This window comes from Bubalus bubalis, chromosome 4 (genome assembly GCF_019923935.1).
Source record: "Bubalus bubalis isolate 160015118507 breed Murrah chromosome 4, NDDB_SH_1, whole genome shotgun sequence".
Taxonomy (NCBI): Eukaryota; Metazoa; Chordata; class Mammalia; order Artiodactyla; family Bovidae; genus Bubalus; species Bubalus bubalis.
Window position 1 is genome coordinate 8,995,048 of NC_059160.1, and position 17,903 is coordinate 9,012,950.

Sequence of the window (17,903 nt, forward strand, 5' to 3'; positions counted from 1 at the left end):
ATAAACAAAATGGCAATAAGTGCGTTCCTATTACATTTAATGATTAATTTAAGTGTAAATGGACTGAAGGTTTCAATCAAAAGACACAGAAGGCTATATAGAAGCCCTGTGGGCCTCACATCACGTTTGGGAAGACAGACAACAAATAAGAATAAGAAGTGGAATAAAATATCTGGGGGTCAGACAGTGGTTAGTGCTGTGGAGCGAACACGGGCGGGGGTGGGGGGCAGGGGCAGCAGGAGGTGTGTGATGGTCATTTGAAGATCGCAGGGTGCATCACCTGTGGATCCATTACTGCCCCACCCCACCTCAAGGCTTTACACTCTCCTGAATCCTCACAACTCTAGAAGGTGGTGTCATTTTTTTTTTTCTTTTTTCATTTTGCAGATAAGGAAACCGGCTGGTTCTTGTGCTGCGGTGGGAGGGGTGAGGGGTGCCTTAGAAAAATCCCAAGCTGAAAAACTCTTCCAGCCATGGGCAGTCCCACTGGGCTCCCCACCTCCACCCCCAAGGGCCTCATGCTTGGTTAAAGGCTCTGCTCTCAGCTTACTGTCTCCATTTTGAACAAGGGGCGCCACACTTATTTTGCACAGGGATCCACAAATAGCTAGTCCTGCCCTCAGGGAACAAGGACTCTGACAGATGCTCCCTCCTACCCTTCCCCCCTTCCTCAGGCCTGCCAGCCCAATCACACCAAGCCAAAGGACACTGTCACCGTCTTCCCCACCAGGCTCCTTGACGGTGGTGAGGTCAGAGCAATTCTTCTCTGTGTCTCCAAAGCCCAGCACGGGACTAGCAAAAGCAGTCCCCTGGGGAGTGTTGGCTGGGTCGGACCAGTGGGGTTGGGATGGAATAAACTGACCCTTCCTGGGGGTCCTTGGTGGAGTCATTGTTGCTCAGTTGCTAAGTTGTGTCCGATCTTTTTGACGTCATGGACTGCAGCACAATAGGCTTCCCTGTCCTTCACCATCTCCCAGAGTTTGCCCAAACTCATGTCCATCAAGTCAGTGATGCCATCCAACCATCTCATCCTCTGTCTCCCCCTTCTCCTGCCTTCAGTCTTTCCCAGCATCAGGGTCTTTTCCAATGAGTCAGCTCTTCACATCAGGTAGCCAAAGTATTGTAGCTTCAGCTTCAGCATCAGTACTTCCCATGAATATTCAGGGTTGATGGTTTGATCTCCATGCAGTCCAAGGGACTCTCAAGAGTCTTCTCCAGCACTGCAATTCGAAAGCATCCATTCTTCGGTGCTCAGCCTCCTTGGAGGAACTTTTGGCCCAAATTTCTAACTCTGTGTCCTCCTGGGAGATCCTGGGATTCCCCTCTGACCACATCCTGACTCCTGGTCCCAGGGTCCTGACTGGGAGGCAGCCTCTCAAGATGCACCCAGTTTGGGGCTCTGCGGTCCAGAGAAGCCCCCATCACTGGCCCTGCCCCCATCACCCGTGCCCTCAGCTCCACCTGTGTGCGGTGAAGAGCTTCAGACATTCCATACCTTCTCTTTCCACTGGTTGGCTGGAGCCTCTCCTGGGCCGCCAGCAAGGACATGCAGGAGTGGGATGACCCTGCCCCAGCCTCTGACCCTGGTTCCTCACTAAGCTCCCCCATCAGCCATCTCAGGACCCTGGGGTTTCCTTCTCTGCGACCAGAGACCTGGTCGAGGTCTGAGCACACCCAGAGGCCTCAAGCCCCAGCTCCAGGCCTCTCAGTCCTCTGCATGCGTGAAGCCTGAGACTTCAGGGACGGGAGTTTCACCACTGAGCAGACACAGGACCCTGAAGCTGTGACAAAGTCTGCTCCTTCTCATTCTGCCTCTGTGCATAGACGATATAGGTCATCCTGGAGCCCCGGCCTGACCTCTTGGGGGCTCCTGGGGATGCTCAGGAGGGGAACTGGGAGGTGTATTAGTCAGGATGTGGTAGGCTATGCTATGGTAACAAACTGATCCCGAATCTCAGAGTTGCAAAAAACTGTAACAACAATAGTTAATTTCTTATGAATGTCACAGCTCTACTGGACTGTCCTCTGCCATCCATAGTATATTGTACCAAGGTCGTGGTAGCAAGGAACATGAGCTGGAAGGACTTCCCTGGGGGTCCAGTGGTTAAGACTCCGAGCTTCCAATGCAGGGGTGCAGGTTCGACCCCTGATTAAGGAATTGAGATCCCACATGCCATGCAGTGCAGCCAAAAAAAGGAAAAAAGAAAGAAAATGAGCTGGAGATTGCAAGGGGTGCTTTCAAGAGCCAGGCCAGGCCCAGAGTTGTGTCATTTCCTCCACCGGCACGCCATCAGCCAGAACTCATTTTCTGACCCCACCCAGCGATCAAGGCTGGTGAGCCGCTGTAAACTCCAGCACTGAGCCGTCAGGATTGGTAAGGGGGTTGATGCACGCTTCCTGGCCTCTCCTGAGAACTGACCCCCACCTTGTTCAATATCTGGCCCCTCCGAGACCAGACCCTTGAGCCCCACCCTTGTTCTTATAGGGATGTGATCTTAACCACTTAGCATTAAGAACACAAAATCAATCATCAGACACATTTTATAGCCACTGTTCCCTGCCCCCAACACCCTGTCTCCCCCTTCCAGCACTTAAAATAAGGCCACAGTCACCCACAGGTTCAGAGGCTGAAAGGTGTGCACAGAACAGCCCGTGCTCATTCTTTTCTCTGCCGTCATGATTTATTTATCAAAATCATGTATACTCTCAGCTATTTCTAAAGAAGGTTTCTCAGGAAGCAAAATAAAAAGATTAGAAATCATTTAGGGAACAAGAGTGAACTAGATAGATTAGAAAGCTGAAATGGATACAGTACAGCTGAATAATATGGTAACATAATAATGTAATCAGTTACATTTATTACTGTATTACAGTAATAATGCCATCCAATCTGAGCTTCCTAGTAACAGAGGCAAAAAGGAATACAGCTTCTTTCATGTAATCATCCCTTCTGGCTTCTTTCACCAGCTCTCTCTTCCCTTCTCTTTATCCTCCCTGTTTTCAGATTCACTTGGGGTAGAAAGGTCCCGCCACCATTTTTCAGGCATCCACATCTCCCTTGCAAAAAAGGAACAGCATAAAGTCAAAGGGCTGCAGTATTCGTGTAAGAGTGGCTCCAACTGAGGACCTGAGCATACACAGGACTTGAAGGTCACTCATGCCATTATTTTGGCTCTTGGTTCAGGGATGCAGCAGAAGCCAGAATTCCAGGGCAAGAGACACCTCAGTTCATCACGGCGAGGGGTCCAGACCACGGCTTCATCGGGTACCCTGGAACTGCATCCGGAGAGCAGACCCTGCTCTCTGATGTCCTGTACATTTAATCACTGAATCCCCAGGGCGATCCTACAAAAGAGGCCTATAGTGTTATCCCCAGTTCACAGATGGAGAAACTGAGGCCAAGGAGGGAAATGACTTCATCAAAGTTACCCAGCTCCCTTCCCCTAAAGACCCAGCCTTGGGGCAGGAGACCCCCAGCTGGTGCATGAGAGGGAAGAAGAGCGGTTCCAAGCAAACTGAAAGTTCAGGAGATGGAGACCAGCTCCCCTCTCCCCCATCCCTCAGATTCCAGTTTCCATGACAACAGGTCCTCCTTTCTGGGTGTTTGTGGAAATTTGCATTTTAATGGAGATGTAATTAGAATTAAAAAGCTGAGGCTGGAAGGGATGAGACCCTTCCTGGCCACTTGGAACCTGAACCATCCTCTACTCCCCACCCTTCGCCCATCCCGAGCCCTGTCCTGACACTTTGCAGCCAGGCTCCTAGTGTCTGTCCCCACTGCCCAGATGGGCAGCCTGAAGCCAGGAGCAGAGAAGGGACTTATTCAAAATCTCACAGTGAGGACAGGTCCCCAGAGTCTGCACTGCCTAAGGACCCCCCCATCTGACAAGAGGAAGGGGTGCTGGCTTGATGAGGGCCCCTTGGGTCCTCCCCTGACTCTTCCAAGCTCACTTTTCCTCTCCCTGTAATCTCACAACATCTCAATGACCCTGGGGACCTGGCAGGTCTCTGGGGCTGAGGCGGGGGGTGGGAACCCTCCCATCTCACCCCAGAGGGAACTGAGGCCCAAGCAACTTAGTATCTTTGGCCGGTCAGGGCTGAGTCCATAAAAAGATCCCACTTTTGGGACCTGCTTGGCAGTCCAGCGGTTAAGACTTCACCTTCCAGTGAGGGGGTTGGGTTTGATCTCTGATCAGGGAGCTACCCTCCTACTTGCCTCCTGGCCCCAAACCCAAAACATAAAAACAGAAGCAGTATTGTAACAAATTCAACAGAGACTTTAAAAATGGTCCCCATCAAAAAAAACAAAAAGATCTCATCTTTGACCCCCACCCAGAGTCACTATCTGACCCCAGAGCTCCATGGAGAATTTCTAGCAGGGTGACAAACGCTGCATTTGAACACAAGCCTGCTGACTCCAGGCTCTTGAACAGCACTCTCCCCGTGTGATCATAAGAGCATGGAGGTCCAGCAGCTACACAGACACACAGATGACACTCACAGACGTGGACGGAGGTCCCAGGGCACACTGCCGGTCCTTCATTTTCAAACACATCGTGCTTAAACTCTGTACCCAATGTGCTATTCCAAGTATTAACACTTTGCACTCAATCCCCACAGCCACCCCAGAAGGCAGGGACCATTATTATAATGAACACACAGATGAGGAAACCAAGGCACAGAGAGGTTATGTGACTTGCCCAAGGTCACACAGCTAGTGAATGAAGAAGCCCGAATCCAAACGTACACAGCCTGGCTCCAGAACCCATGTTCCCCTCCAGACCTCAGGACCCTGGAGCCAGGAGCTCTGGGCGCCGCCCCCCGCCCCCAACCCTCAGCCCTGGGAGGAGGGCCGGACAATATTTCCCAAAGCCCAATTGACAGAGGAGGAAACAGGCCTGCACAAGGAAGGCAGCCTACTTTGGGGCACACGGCTGTGTAAGCCCAGAGCCTCTGCACCAGCCCCAGCCCTGCCCACCTCCCAACCCCTCCCTCGGCCCACAGAGCCTTCCCCTACCCATGGGGGCTGCGGACGAGTGACTGCCTGGTGACAGCCTGGTCAGGAGGAGATGAGACAGGAGACAAGAGCATCACCTTTCAGAAAAGAAAGCTCCAGAGACTCTGAGAGGGAGGCGATGAGACCAGAGGCCGAAAAGAGCCCATTCCCCGTCCATTTAGAACCAGACAGTGCAGAAATGGATTTTCTCTTGAGCGCTCTTGTGAACACACTTCAAAGCCACTGATGGCAAGAGCAGGAGGTGAGAGGGAGGGAGGCAGAGAGGCCAGGCGGCAGAGGGAAGGGAGAGGGCCGGGCACATGGGGCTTGGAGACGCACAATCACCAGTCGGAAAAGGCAATTGGAAATTCCATTTGGGTTCTCAGTTTGAAGATGGAGAGAGGCTGGGGGCTTGGGGTGGGGGTGAGGGGACAGTGCAGTGACTGAGGAAGAGACAGAGAGGACTCAGGGATAGGGAGAAAAGGAGAGCAGAGAGACATGGAGAGACAGAGTCAGAGATAAAGGCGAGGAGATAAAGAGACACACAAAGAGGGGGAGGCAAAAGCAAGTCACCAGATCCCAGGTGCTCCCCAACACACACAAGTCAGAACGGCCACACAGGGACTTGCCCGGTGGCCCAGTGGCCAACCCCTCCTCCCAGTGCAGGGGCCTGGGTTTCACCCCTGGACAGGGAACTGAATCCCACACCTAGTTCCTGGACAATGGAAACCAGATCTGCTGCAACTGAAGATCCCACAGGCCACATCTAAGACTCAGCACAGCCAAATAATTTTTTTAAAAAAAGAAAGAAATTTCAAAATGGCCTCATACACACACTCACACGTGCTCTTGATCAGGACTCAGAGTTGTGGGTCCTAGTCCTCCCCCTGCTCTTGAAATACCCTGTGACTCTGCAGAAGACCCTACCTCCCTCTGAGTCTTGAGGTTCCCCACCCCTAGGCCCGGTGAGGTTAAGTTGGCTCCAGAAAGGCCAGGAAGGAGACCAGGATGGGGCGTGTGGGCAACAGGGGCTAGGGAGGCGGCCACATCACCTGGATGCTTCTTCTGTGCGGCTAAGGGCCCGGGCCAAGCAGGCACAGAGGGGTACCCAGAGAAGGGTCGGGGCAGGCTGGTAAAGAATCTGCCTGCAGTGCAGGAGACCCCAGTTCGATTCCTGGGTTGGGAAGATTCGCTGGAGAAGAGATAGGCTATCCACTGCAGTATTCTTGGGCTTCCTTAGTGGCTCAGCTGGTAAAGAATCTGCCTGCAATGCAAGAGACCCGGGTTCAGTCCCTGGGTAGGGAAGATCCCCTGGAGAAGGGAAAGGCTATCCCCTCCAGTATTCTGGCCTGGAGAAGTCCATGGACTATACAGTCCATTGGGGTCACAAAGGGTCAGACACGACTGAGAAACTTTCACTTCACTTCAGGCAGGAGCCCAGCGCTTCCACCAACAGATGAAGAAACAGGCTGAGAGCAGAAAAGCAGCAGGAAGTCAGGCAGCCAGGACAGAAACCCACCTGTGAGACCTCAGGACCCCCCGCTCCCCAGGGGCAGGAGTGAGCAGGAGGGAGCTGCCCTCTTGGAGCTGGACCAGGACAGGCCTGGCACTTCTAAGATGCCCAACTGCAGGCACCTCGTTCTTGATCAGAGTGGGGCAGACCTGGTTATAAAATTCACCAGGAACCCTCGTGGGGTACTTTCCTCCCCAGTTTCTAGTCGGCTAATACAAGCTTTATCAGTATTAACTTACTGGCTCCTCACTTTATCAGGGAGCTAAGCCCCATTTAACAGATGAGGAAACTGAGGCACTGTCTGTTAAGGGACTGGGTGAATGCCCCGTTGTCATTTGCACACCTTTGCATAAGAAAGCCTTATCGCCCCACTGGGCAGTCCAACCTGGTGGCTCTGCCTCGGCTTCCCCACCCAGTCTTGGAAGGCCACGGGGCAGGGACAGCAGGAAGCCAGGGCCATGCAGGGCTGACCACAAAGAGCCAGCCAACTCCGAGGGATGTGCCCACTCCACGTTCGGGCACCCTAGCCTGGAGAGTGGCAAACCAGATTGCAGGGCCGCGCGATGGGAGAAAGTGGTCCTGCGGCGCCACCTAGTGGCCGGAGTGGCCGCTTGTCCCCCCTGGAGGCCGGCGGAGATGCTACAGGAATCCACTGGTTGTTTGGGACATCGGGATACAAAAACTCCCTCCACGACGACGACCATGTGCTGACCATCCCACGTCGGGAGGAGAAATGGGGTACAGTCAGGCTTTGTCCTTTGCCCTCCTGAAAGGCAGACTCACTCATCCCACGCTGAGTGGACCTGGACATCTCTGCCTTCCTCTCTCTGATTCACACGTTTACGGAACACTTACATTATGCCAGACTCTGTTCCAGGCACTTGATGTAACAGTGAATAAAGGAAGATGCCTTTCTTTATAGAGTTTACACTGAGGAATGGGTGGGGAAACATTCAATAAACACTGCATGAATGTATCAGTTAAGTTCAGTCGCTCAGGTGGTGTCTGACTCTTTGCGACCCCATGGATCACAGCATGTCAGGCTTCCCTGTTCATCACCAACTCCCGAAACTTACTCAAACTTATGTCCAACGAGTCAGTGATGCCATCCAATCAGCTCATCCTCTGTCGTTCCCTTCTCCTCCCACCTTCAATCTTTCCCAGCATCAGGGTCTTTTCCAATGAGTCAGTTCTTCGCATCAGGTGGCCAAACTGATGCTGAGTTTCAGCTTCAGTATCAGTCCTTCCAATGAATATATAATAACAGAAATAAGAAAATCTGGCCATTTCAGAAGCAGGAAAAAAGAGCCTGTCTGACAACATCACTGGAATGCTGGGACCACCCCACCACCACCACCACCAAGCCCTCAGGGCAAATCTGTGGCCCTGATGCCAATGAAACCACCCAGCCCTCTGCTCCTCCAGGGCCACACCTGTCCCAAGGGACATGCCCCCACTACAGGGTCCTCCTGCCCCGGACACTCCCCTCCCACACTGTCAGCTCTTCTCCAGAGGCCTCCTGACCCACACCGCATCTTGGGCGGTTGGCACAGGCCAGCAATGCATAAATGCTCCAGCCCGATGGTCTTTATTCCCAGCTCTGACACCACCTGTGTGACCCTCTGGGCCATTTGTAAAATGAGGGAAACAGTGGTTTCTACTTCAGAGTGAGGGGGATGGTATAAGTGAGCCAACAAATGTAAAACACTGAAAACAGCACCTTGAGGTAGTGTTTGTTATTAATGTTTAGGTGTTTCTCTCCCTTCTGGACAAGCTGGTGGAGGTTAGTAAGGTTCATTCACATAGGAGCAACTGAGTCCCCTCCATGTCCTACACTCTACAGTGTCTACTACACAAAAGGCCCTCAGAACATGTTTGTCCTGCGAATTCATTCTCCACTCATTTATTGAGTGCCTTCTGCATACCAGGTACTGTGCTAGGAGCGCAGGAGCAGTGAACAAGACAGGGATCCTCCCCGCAGCAAGAAGAGCGCTAATTTCTAAGCCAGGATTTCTCAAACTATCAATATTTTATCTAAGAAACTCTTTGCAACCCCATTGGCTGCAGCCTGCCAGGGTCCTCTGTCCATGGAATCTTCCAAGACAAGAATACTGGAGTGGAACGCTATTTCCTCCTCCAAGGGATTTTCCTGACTCTGCGATCGAACCCATGGCTCCTGTGTCTCCTGCACTGGCAGGCAGATTCTTTACCACTGAGAGGTAAAGAGGTGGCCCCAGATCCTCTTCCTTCTTAAAAAACTTCAGAATCCCAAAGAGCTTCTGCATACATAACTATCTAATGAGAGTCACCATGTTAGAAATTAAAAGATACATTTTAAAATATTAATTTAAAAATATTAATTTAAAATAACAGTATCAAACTCACATATTAACGTAACTGACGTATTTTAATGAAAATGGTTGTATTTTCCAAAACCAAACAAAATAGTTAAAAAAAAACTATTAAAAACTTTTTAGAAAAAAACTATTAAAACCCACTGTTTTACGTTTTTGCAAATATCTTTAATATCTGGCTTAATGCAAGACAGCTGGATTCTCAAGCCGAACTAAACGTTGCTCTGGTTGAAGTATATGAAAAAATATTTCCAAAAACATATTCTCCTTTTTCGTAAAAATTGAGAATACTAAGTCCTCTTCCCGGCCTTGCCCACTACGTAGCGGCCTGACCTCAGAGGCTGTATCTACAAGGCTGAGCTACTGGTGGGCGGCTTCCGGGAGAAGGTGCCGCCTGTCTCGCAAAGGGTTGATTGGGTTGCGATTGGACGACAAATGCTTCCTTCGGCGCTCTGGCCCCGCCTCCAGACCCCGCCCCCTTTCCGCCGATTAGTAAACCTCACGCATGCGTTCTAAGGAAGGTGGGCACTTCCGTCCGCTCACTGTGGAACTTTTGCTTCTGGCTCAGGTTTCCGCCGAAACCACCACGGGGGCCAAGGCGGAAGTAGTTGAGACGTGTAGGCAGAACTGTGGGCAGAACTAAGGGCCGCTATGTCGGCTGCGTTGCTGCGGCGGGGCTTGGAGCTACTGGGGGCTCCTGAGGGTGAGGAGGCTCTGCCTGAGGACGTTCGGCCGGGCGGGAAGGTGGCAGGGGCTGGGGGCAGGAACCCCGAGGGCGCCCAAAGATCCAAACCAGTCTTAGCCTCGGTGGGATGGGAACCCTGAGCGCCCTCCGACCCGAGTCCGTTCTTTACAGCCCCAGGCGCCGCTCCAGGACACACCAAACCGAGCCAAGCTCCGATGAAGCGGACCCGGAAGGCGAAGGCGACCCAGGCCCAGAAACTGCGGAACTCCGCCAAGGGAAAGGTGCCCAAGTCGGCGCTGGGTGAGCTTGGGAAGGGGCTGAACGCGCTGCTTCCGGGGTCGGTGCCGGAGGAACTGGCGCTGGAGTCCGGGCTTCAAATGTTCTCCAGGCGTTACTAGACTACCTGCCATGCGACGGCCGCGGAGCGGGGTCCTGGGAACACGGAGATGAACGAATCACATCGTCCCGACCCTCAAGGTCTACAGTCCTAGTGGGGAGAGAACACTGAGGAGTTTCAAAATCAGCGTTTTGAAAATGATTTTGGGTTTGGGTTGGGTCAGGTTGGGTCTCTGTGATGAGGTTTGTGCTGTAAAACTAGGGTACTTTGAAAGGGACTTAGAAGAAAGACTTCTCTGAGGAAGCGACATTTAAGCACAGACCTGATGGAAGTATAAGAATGAGCTGGAGGAAGTATACTGTTGGCATATGTGGAATCAGAAGGTTATTATTAATCTTTGAAATGTTGAAAGAAAGAGGTCTGGTCGAGGTGACATATAGTAAACGAGGGTCAGAGACTGAGTGTTGAGTACTAGTGAACACTGCGCGTGCTGTTCTCAGCCTCTGACAGATGTTTGCTCATTTGTTCCTCACAACCCCGTGAGGTCGGCGCTGTCATTACCCGCATTGCTCAGATGCAGAAACAGACCCCTGCCCAAATGGTACCGGTGGAAACCAGGCAGTGTGTCTCCAGAGCCCTGCTCCCACCTGTCCCTTCAAGTAGAAGGTGCTGTGGCCTGAGCACCGGTGACGTGCAGAGATAACAAGAGTCCTGCGGCTGGAAGCTGTGTTGATGGTGTCAGTGGTGGATTGGCTGTGAGGATGGAGGGAGCATCTTCAGGGATTTGGTGCCACTTAATGTGATGTACAGACTTGAAGAGGGACAGGGTGGGCAGGATGGCGGGGTGTTTGGATGTTTTGACCTGTGGCAGGACTTGAGCTCCTAGTGTGTCTTCAAATCCCCAGTGTTAGTTGCTTGGTTATGTCTGACTCTTTTGCAACCCCATGGGCTGTAGCCCGCCAGCCTCCTGTGTCCATGAGATTTTCCAGTCAAGAAAGTGGAGTGGGCTGCCATTTCCTCCTCTAGGGGATCTTCCCAAACCCAGGGATCGAACCCAGGTCTCCCACATTACAGGCAGATTCTTTACTGTCTTGAGCCACAGGAGAAGCCTCAATTCCCCAGGGCCTGGTGCAATATAAAGGTGTTCAAGTATCTGTTAAAAGAACTATGAATCTTGGGGAGGTAAGACAACAGGAGCAAGTGTGAAAGCAGGGAAGTGAGCCTGGGTTGAGCCACAGTGATGCCAGGGTGGAGCGGGCACACCCTCCATCCCCACCCCACCCCACCACCCTGCCATGGCACATGAGTGAGGGGACTCTCAGGGCCAACCTAAAGGACACCTCTGTGGCTGCCACCTTGGTCTGAGCTACACCATCTCTTGCCTGGATTATTACAAAAACTTGCTAATTGGTCTCCTTGTTCCCCCTCCCCCAGTCATCTGGTTCTCACCACAGCAGCTGAAGTGATGCCGTAAAATCCTAAGTCAGACCTGTCTCTACCCTGCCTCTCACCCTCCAGGGGCTCCCATCGGCCTGGTGAGAGCCTGAGTTCTTCCCATGCCTCCATGCCTCCGTGCCTGCTGAGGGCCCCCCGTGATCTGCCCCCTCCAGCTTCCAACCCTCAGGTTCGCCCCTCCCCGTCCTTCAAGCACATTAGTCACGCTTCTGCCTCAGAGCCTTTGCACTGACTGTTCCCTCTATCCAGAATGCTCTTCTGCCCACAGTTTAATGCTCTTTTCCTCCAGTCTTTGCTCAGAATTTCTTTCAGTGAATTTCAGGTCTTCTCAGAGCCTCCTATTTTTTTAGAATTGCCACCTTACCCCCATCCCCTGCTTTCCTCCTTTCTGCTTGCCGTTCTCTTTTTCTCCATAAAACATTCACCCTCTAAACTACTGCTTGCCTTGTTTACCGTCTCTCTCCCTTCGGAATGGAAGCTCCACGAGGGCAGGACTTTTGGTCTGTTCTGTTTCCAGCTCTGTGCTCTTGCATCTAGAACAGTGCCTGACACACAGTGAATGCCCAGGACGCATTTGTTGAATAAATCACTTGAGCAGCTGGAACCACGGGGGACTCTGAGCCGGATCTATGTGGAGTGTGGTTTTGACATAAGAAGCCAGCCTGTTGCAGTGACATGGGGAATGGACCATGGGGCCTTCAGCAGGGCTGGGGAGCAGGGGTGGAGTGGGGAGATGTCAGAAGAGACCCCAGAAGGCTTCCAGGGAGTGAATCTGGAATGATACCACCCTCCCTGCCTCCACAGCTGAGTTCCGGAAGAGAGAGCGTCGAGGTTACCTTGGAGTAAACCTGAGGTTTATGACCGGTGCAAGAAGCACAGTGGACGAATCCGTCACCCGGCAGGTTCGTCAGGGGGATGGGCTGTGGGAAGTGGGGGTGAAAGCTGAGGCTGTCCCGGGGATCCGTGGGAGTCTCAGCCCTGAGCCTAGGGTGGGGGCTGGGCCCCCCTCCAGGCTCCCGAGAGCTGGACACACTGCTGTGCAGTGAGGGGCCTCCTCAGAGGGCTGACAGCATAACAGGGGAGGTGGGAGCCTGGCCTCACTCCCCTGCTACCCCTCTGGGCCTCGGTTGGTTCCTCTGTGAATGGAAACGATGTGCCCTCCCCCTCCCCAGACATGGTGAGGGCCGGGGGAGAGGGCGGCCCTTGGGCGGCTGCACCAGGCTGTGGAGCTCCAGGTGGTGGAATCCCCACCCAGGGCTCCTGACCCCCACACGCCCCCAGATTGTGCGCCAGAACCGGGGCCGCAAGGCCTGTGACCGGCCTGTGACCAAGACGAAGAAGAAGAAGAAGGCCGAGGGCACCGTGTTCACCGAGGAAGACTTCCAGAAGTTCCAGCAGGAATATTTCGGCAGCTAGGCTCCCAGGAGGGCACAGCCTCCTCTGATCTCTCAGCCCGGGGTGGGGAACCCCTGGGGGAGCTGGCGAGCTGGAAGCCCACAGGAGGACCTTCGCTCAGACTTGAGCTGACATTTCCAGGCTCAGGAGGTGCCACCGGCTTGCCAGGAAGAAACCTTTCCGATTGTTTTGTTTGCTTTAACCCAGGAAGGGCCTCTGAGCTATTTGCTGTGGAGAGGCCGGTCACTGGGCCCTTGGGGACCACACCTCTGATAGGAGGAGGGCCACTGGGTGGGCTTCGGGTTCTAATAAATGTGGCCCAGGGGCTGTGTACTGCTCTAACAGGGTGTTTCCCGTTGTCTCCCCCGGTACCAAGGAGCCTCCACCACCACCCTCCCACCCCTCCAGCTGCTTCTTAGGCTCCAGGTGAGAAGTCCTTAGGCCCAGCCCCAGTGCAGGCGCCAGCGGAGAGCAGTTCATAGCCTCCATGCGCCTCCTCCCCCTGGCGGGCAGCCACGGCTGAGAAGGCAGCTCTTGAGGCAAAAATAGCACCCACAGCTGCTGGGGGCTCATTCCAGGGAAGCCGACACCAGGGTCTGAGGAAGGGATTACTGCTGCCTCAGGCCAGTGCCCAGGGCGCGTGCACACGCAGTCAGGGGACAGATATCAAAGGCTACTTTTTTTTCCTCTTAGCTCTGTCACAAGGTGGGAACTAGTGAGGTGAGGGGGAAGGTGGAGGCTGGGCCGCATCTGGCAGGTGCAGGCACTGCTGAGTAGAATGCCCGAGCGGGTGAGTGGTGCTGCCCAGTTTGGGCTTCAGTGTGGTATTGATGACAAGTCCTGGCAGCCCCAGGAGTTCCTTCTGAGGACAAGTTGGGGACCTTGTGGAGAAAGGGCCCTGGAGGCCTTCAGGCTGCTAGTCTGGCTCTTGTAGGGCCCCCCCCCCCCACCCATGCCTAAAAAGCTCCTTGGGACAGGCATTGTCTGGTGAGCACTTCCGAAGGGCCCCATGGCTAGGAAGTTGGCCCATCCCACCATGGCTTCTTTAGTGCAGGTGGTTTTACCCCTTACACACCCATCCTGGTATGGGGAGCACTTTCCCTGGTTATTAGCCAGCTTTCCATCCTCAGTGGGGATACAGAGGACCACAGACCTGCCTGAGTCCAAGTTGGAATCCTTCCTGTCTGCAGGTGGCCGCCATCTGAGTATAAAGCTGGCCGGCCTTTCAGGAAGTCAAGGTGGGAGGAAAGGAGCTGAGACTCCGCATCGGTATTGTGCCAATGTCCTCAGATGGGCTTGTCTAAGAAGGGAGAGGCTGGTGTGCCCTGAGCTCTCCCCTGTCCTCCCCCCACAGAGAGAGGTGGTTGGGTGTGCTTCCTCTTTTAAGTAGCTTAGCAAGAAGCAGGCTCAGCTGCTCACTGCCTCTCACCAGGAGTTTGTTCTCTGAAGAACAGGCTGATCAGGCCCCCCTTCCTAACAAAGAATCTGATGGGAAAGAAAGGCTCAGGAGCCAAGAAAGAGGACACTGGGTTACCATATTGAGGCCAAAGCTAGAAAGACCAGTTCTCTTGAGTGGCTGTGAAGCACCTGGAAGCATGTCTCTGGTGGTTAGGAGCAGCTGGCACGTTTGCCTGGAGGAGACCCTAGGGTAACCCAACAGAGCCCCAGCCCAGGCTTCCTGTGGCTTCCACATGGGGTGGGCTGCTCCAGCCATCCACTGCCCTGAGCCTCCATGAGTGGAAGGGCCGGCTGAGGCCCTAGCCAGACAGCTGCATGGGCACGTGTGGGTGGGAGGCTTACCAGGTTTATGCTCGAGTTGGGTGGGCCATCTCCAGTGACTTCCTCTAACAGAGCTGGGGTGGGGCTGTCCTCTTGCGAGAGGTTTATTTGTTGGGGTTTCATCCCCACCTCCAAGGCTTTGCCTGAGTCTCAGGTGCCCTCCCCATTCTGTGTCCACAACTTTCCCCGTCCTCCAAGTCACCAAGGCCACATACACCCTTGGTGTGCTGGAGGAAAATTCGCACCTAGGTCACCAATCAGCCCAGCCCTGGGTTCAAACAGCTAGCCCTACCACTCTGAATACCCCCTGCTGTAGGACATGGGCACTGTGTTCAGAACAGTGCCTGGTGCCACATTCCCATCACCCTTGTGACCCACACTCAGCTACACTGTCCTTTATGATAGTACACTCATCTTCCCTCCACAGGCCCCAAAGGACGTAAGGGAAGAAACCTACCCAGGCTGGGATCATCTCAACAATCCCAAAAAAATGTCTGCCATATCCTGCTTTAGGACATTACCAGCCAGGGTTGCAAGGGCAGCGTAGCCCCAGTGCCCTTCCATGCTGCCTCTTCCCCACTCCGCGCCCCACCTCCAATGCATAGCAGGCCTTCCAGCTGGCCTAGGTGCCAGAGGGGAGCCTCAAAACCAGCCAGCCTTTTGACCCCACTCACCCATTTCAGCCATCACTTTAGAGCCCACTTTCTCTAAACAGACCATTTTGGGAAGCCTGTACAGAATTAAAATTAGTGCAGCCTCATGGGGTTTTATCTGGGTATTTAATGTTGGCACAAAAACAGGAGTGGCGTCCAGGCTCTTCCTACCACCCTGTAAGAAAGGCTAAATTCCCCAGCCTCACACTCAAGGGTGGTAGCATCAAGTCTAATAGTTCTTGGTTTTCAGCGAAAACCCATCGACCTACTGAAGGGATATAAACCACTCACTGTCTCAGGTCCAACCGCATCAGTCATCCTGGGGCTTCCCTGGTGGCCCAAAGGTTAAAACTCCTGCTCCTAATGCAGAGGGTCCAGGTTCCATCCCTACTCAGGTATAAGACCTAGCACAGCAGTTATTTAAAAATTGTCACCTACGGCCCAGCCGGTCAGGAAATTAAAAAATCTCACTGTGCATTTAAATACTGACAGCCAATCCCACAGCAATTGACACTTCGGGGGATTCATCAGGACTCTTACCAGAGGCAACACACCAGACTGTGCAGTAGTACTTTCACTACAAAATAATTTATTAAAACACAGCTTCAGCCTCCTATATACAAGCGCACATACTCCTGACTACCCTAACTAGGGGACCCTTTTCTTCTCCCTTGCTTTGCGAACCTCTTCTATCAGATCTTTAAGATACTGGATCTCCTTGGCCAAGGAATCTGCCTTCTCTTTCAGAGCCTCATTCTTTTTTTCTAGCTCTTTACATTCGCCAGTGAGGGCCTCCTGTTCTGCCCTCTTCTTCTGGCGGTACCTAGTAGCTGCTGTCTTGTTCTGCTCCATTTTCTTCAGCTTCTTGTCTAGCTTCTCACCCTTGACTTTTGCTACCACCATCTTCTCTCCAGGAGGGTCGTAGGGTTTGGGGCGGGAAGAGCCACTGAGGGCACCTGGAGATAGCAGGCTCGTATTTGGAGAGCCCCTGGAGGTGGAGGGGCTATCCTGGGGAGAGCCCAGAGAGGAGTCAGGGCTCATACAGATGCCACTATCATTATCTGAGGGGGCATCCTCCTCTTTTACGCGCTGAGGGAACACAGCAGTGTAAGTGGTGGAGTCTGGCTTGCTATCTCCTTCAGGGATAACCACTTCACTGCATAGCTCTAAACTAAAGGAATGATCTGGAGTGGAAGACAGGGCCCCTGGGGAAGGGGGAAGAGGTTGAAAGAAAGTGAAGGGGGCACCCTGGTCAATTGTTGGTAAACTTTCTGGAAGATGGCCAATTGGGTTTACTATCTGGGGGGGCTCCTTGTTAGTCTCCTGGACTAGGGGCTGAAAGAGATCACACGTGTCATCCAACGTGGCCAAGAGCTCATCTGGCATGGTTTCCAGGTCATCTTTACTGAACAGGATATCAAAATCAAACTCCTTCAAATCCATTTTCTCCACCATCCAATCTGTCCCGGAGAAAGCATCCTCTGGAAAAGATAAAAAGTTGGAAGAAACTTGAATCAAATGGAGGAGCCCCTATCACCAGATCCCACGAGCAGATTAAAAAAAAAAAAAATCCCTCTTACCCTTGCTGTTGTCTGAGACCAACCAATCCACAGCCAGCCATTCGGAGGAGCCTGTCTTAGCCTTGTCGCAGGAGAACCCATGATGTTTGAAGTGCTTGGCCACCTCCAGGTTGTCATCTAGGAGACCTAGGCTCTCTTCAGCCCCCAAACCCAACTGGTCGAAGGGGGACACGAAGTCCCCCCCTAACACCTCGCTGCTCAGAAAGCTCATCTCGGCCATGTTGCGAGGTTTTGGTGCTTAATTCGAGGAATGTGCTTAATTCGAAGATGTCTTTGTCGGTTACAGCAAGGCTGCTGCTGAATGCCGTGAAAAGCCTGGATAGCAATTAGAAACCGAGTCCCATTAGAAATCAGCTGGTCTGAGAATTTCATCTTCTCATCCATTAAGCAGGATGGCCAAATCAGAACTCCACTCCGTGTTGAAAACAGGGACGGCCATGGTGACACCCCAAGGCCATGGTGTCACCTTTCTATTAGGCCGCACAAGATGGACGCCCGGCCCTGCCCTACCGGCCACAAGAGGAAGTCGCCCCACCCTCGCGTCCGAATCCCGCATCAGCCGCCCGGCCCCGCCCACGTCCCTCCGACTCAAGCCGCGGCCGCCGCCCTGCCCCGCCGCCATCTTTGCTGCCACGTTTCACGGGACGCCAGATGGGACTCCGGTGGGTTCCGGGGAGCCCGGGGCCGACCAGGGCTTCGCTCCGCGGCAAAATGCCGCGGTCTCCCGACACAAGGGCGCCGGCGTTTCGGGGACACCCAAGCAGGAGTCACGCGTCCTGGGCGCTCGTAAAACCGCTTCCCCCTCCGCGACGCCGCCAGGCCTTCGGCCGCACCCAAGCAGGCGAAAACCCCTCACCGACCCGGGGATCACGGCCAGAGCGGCTCCTCCCTGGTACTTACGCCATGGCTTAAGCCGCTGGGGGGGTTGCCGCTGCAGAGCCTGGTGCTGCTGCCGCCGCTGCAAAGGCCGATGCTGCCGCAGGCACTGCTGCCTCTAATGCGCCATGGTGGCCAAGGACCCTGGGGGAGCGGGAGTAGAGACTGCGCACTTGCCCGGAGGAACTACATCTATGAACGGGAGGAAGGAAAAATGGCAGCAACAGGCCGAGCGCGGATCCTTTATAGACTCTGCCTCTGTGATGACGCATCACAGCCC

At 53.6% G+C, this 17,903-nt stretch overlaps 2 protein-coding genes across 2 annotated transcripts; one reads left to right on the top strand and one right to left on the bottom strand.

Annotated features, from left to right (window-relative positions):
* The first annotated feature begins 9,405 nt into the window (after positions 1–9,405).
* Positions 9,406–13,077, top strand: RPS19BP1 (ribosomal protein S19 binding protein 1). Its single transcript, XM_006071285.3, has 4 exons — positions 9,406–9,566; positions 9,720–9,848; positions 12,145–12,242; positions 12,622–13,077. Exons 1-4 carry the CDS (start codon positions 9,515–9,517, stop codon positions 12,754–12,756), a joined length of 414 nt encoding a protein of 137 aa, XP_006071347.1. The 5' UTR covers positions 9,406–9,514; the 3' UTR covers positions 12,757–13,077.
* A 2,661-nt stretch (positions 13,078–15,738) lies between these two features.
* On the bottom strand, positions 15,739–17,832 carry ATF4 (activating transcription factor 4). Its single transcript, XM_006071286.4, has 3 exons — positions 17,648–17,832; positions 16,748–17,062; positions 15,739–16,648 (listed from the first exon to the last, which is right to left on the bottom strand). The coding sequence occupies exons 2-3, from the start codon at positions 16,965–16,967 to the stop codon at positions 15,816–15,818; spliced, it is 1,053 nt and encodes a 350-aa protein (XP_006071348.3). The 5' UTR covers positions 16,968–17,062; positions 17,648–17,832; the 3' UTR covers positions 15,739–15,815.
* Positions 17,833–17,903: the final 71 nt, after the last annotated feature.

Bases quoted from the DNA above. Each gene is read 5' to 3' on its own strand.
- RPS19BP1 (XM_006071285.3), top strand. From the start codon at position 9,515: ATGTCGGCTGCGTTGCTGCGGCGGGGCTTGGAGCTACTGGGGGCTCCT. The intron at 9,849-12,144 runs GTGAGCTTGGGA...CTGCCTCCACAG, and splicing joins GGTGCCCAAGTCGGCGCTGG to CTGAGTTCCGGAAGAGAGAG. The intron at 12,243-12,621 runs GTTCGTCAGGGG...ACACGCCCCCAG, and splicing joins ACGAATCCGTCACCCGGCAG to ATTGTGCGCCAGAACCGGGG.
- ATF4 (XM_006071286.4), bottom strand. From the start codon at position 16,967: ATGGCCGAGATGAGCTTTCTGAGCAGCGAGGTGTTAGGGGGGGACTTC. The intron at 16,649-16,747 runs GTAAGAGGGATT...TATCTTTTCCAG, and splicing joins GGTCTCAGACAACAGCAAGG to AGGATGCTTTCTCCGGGACA.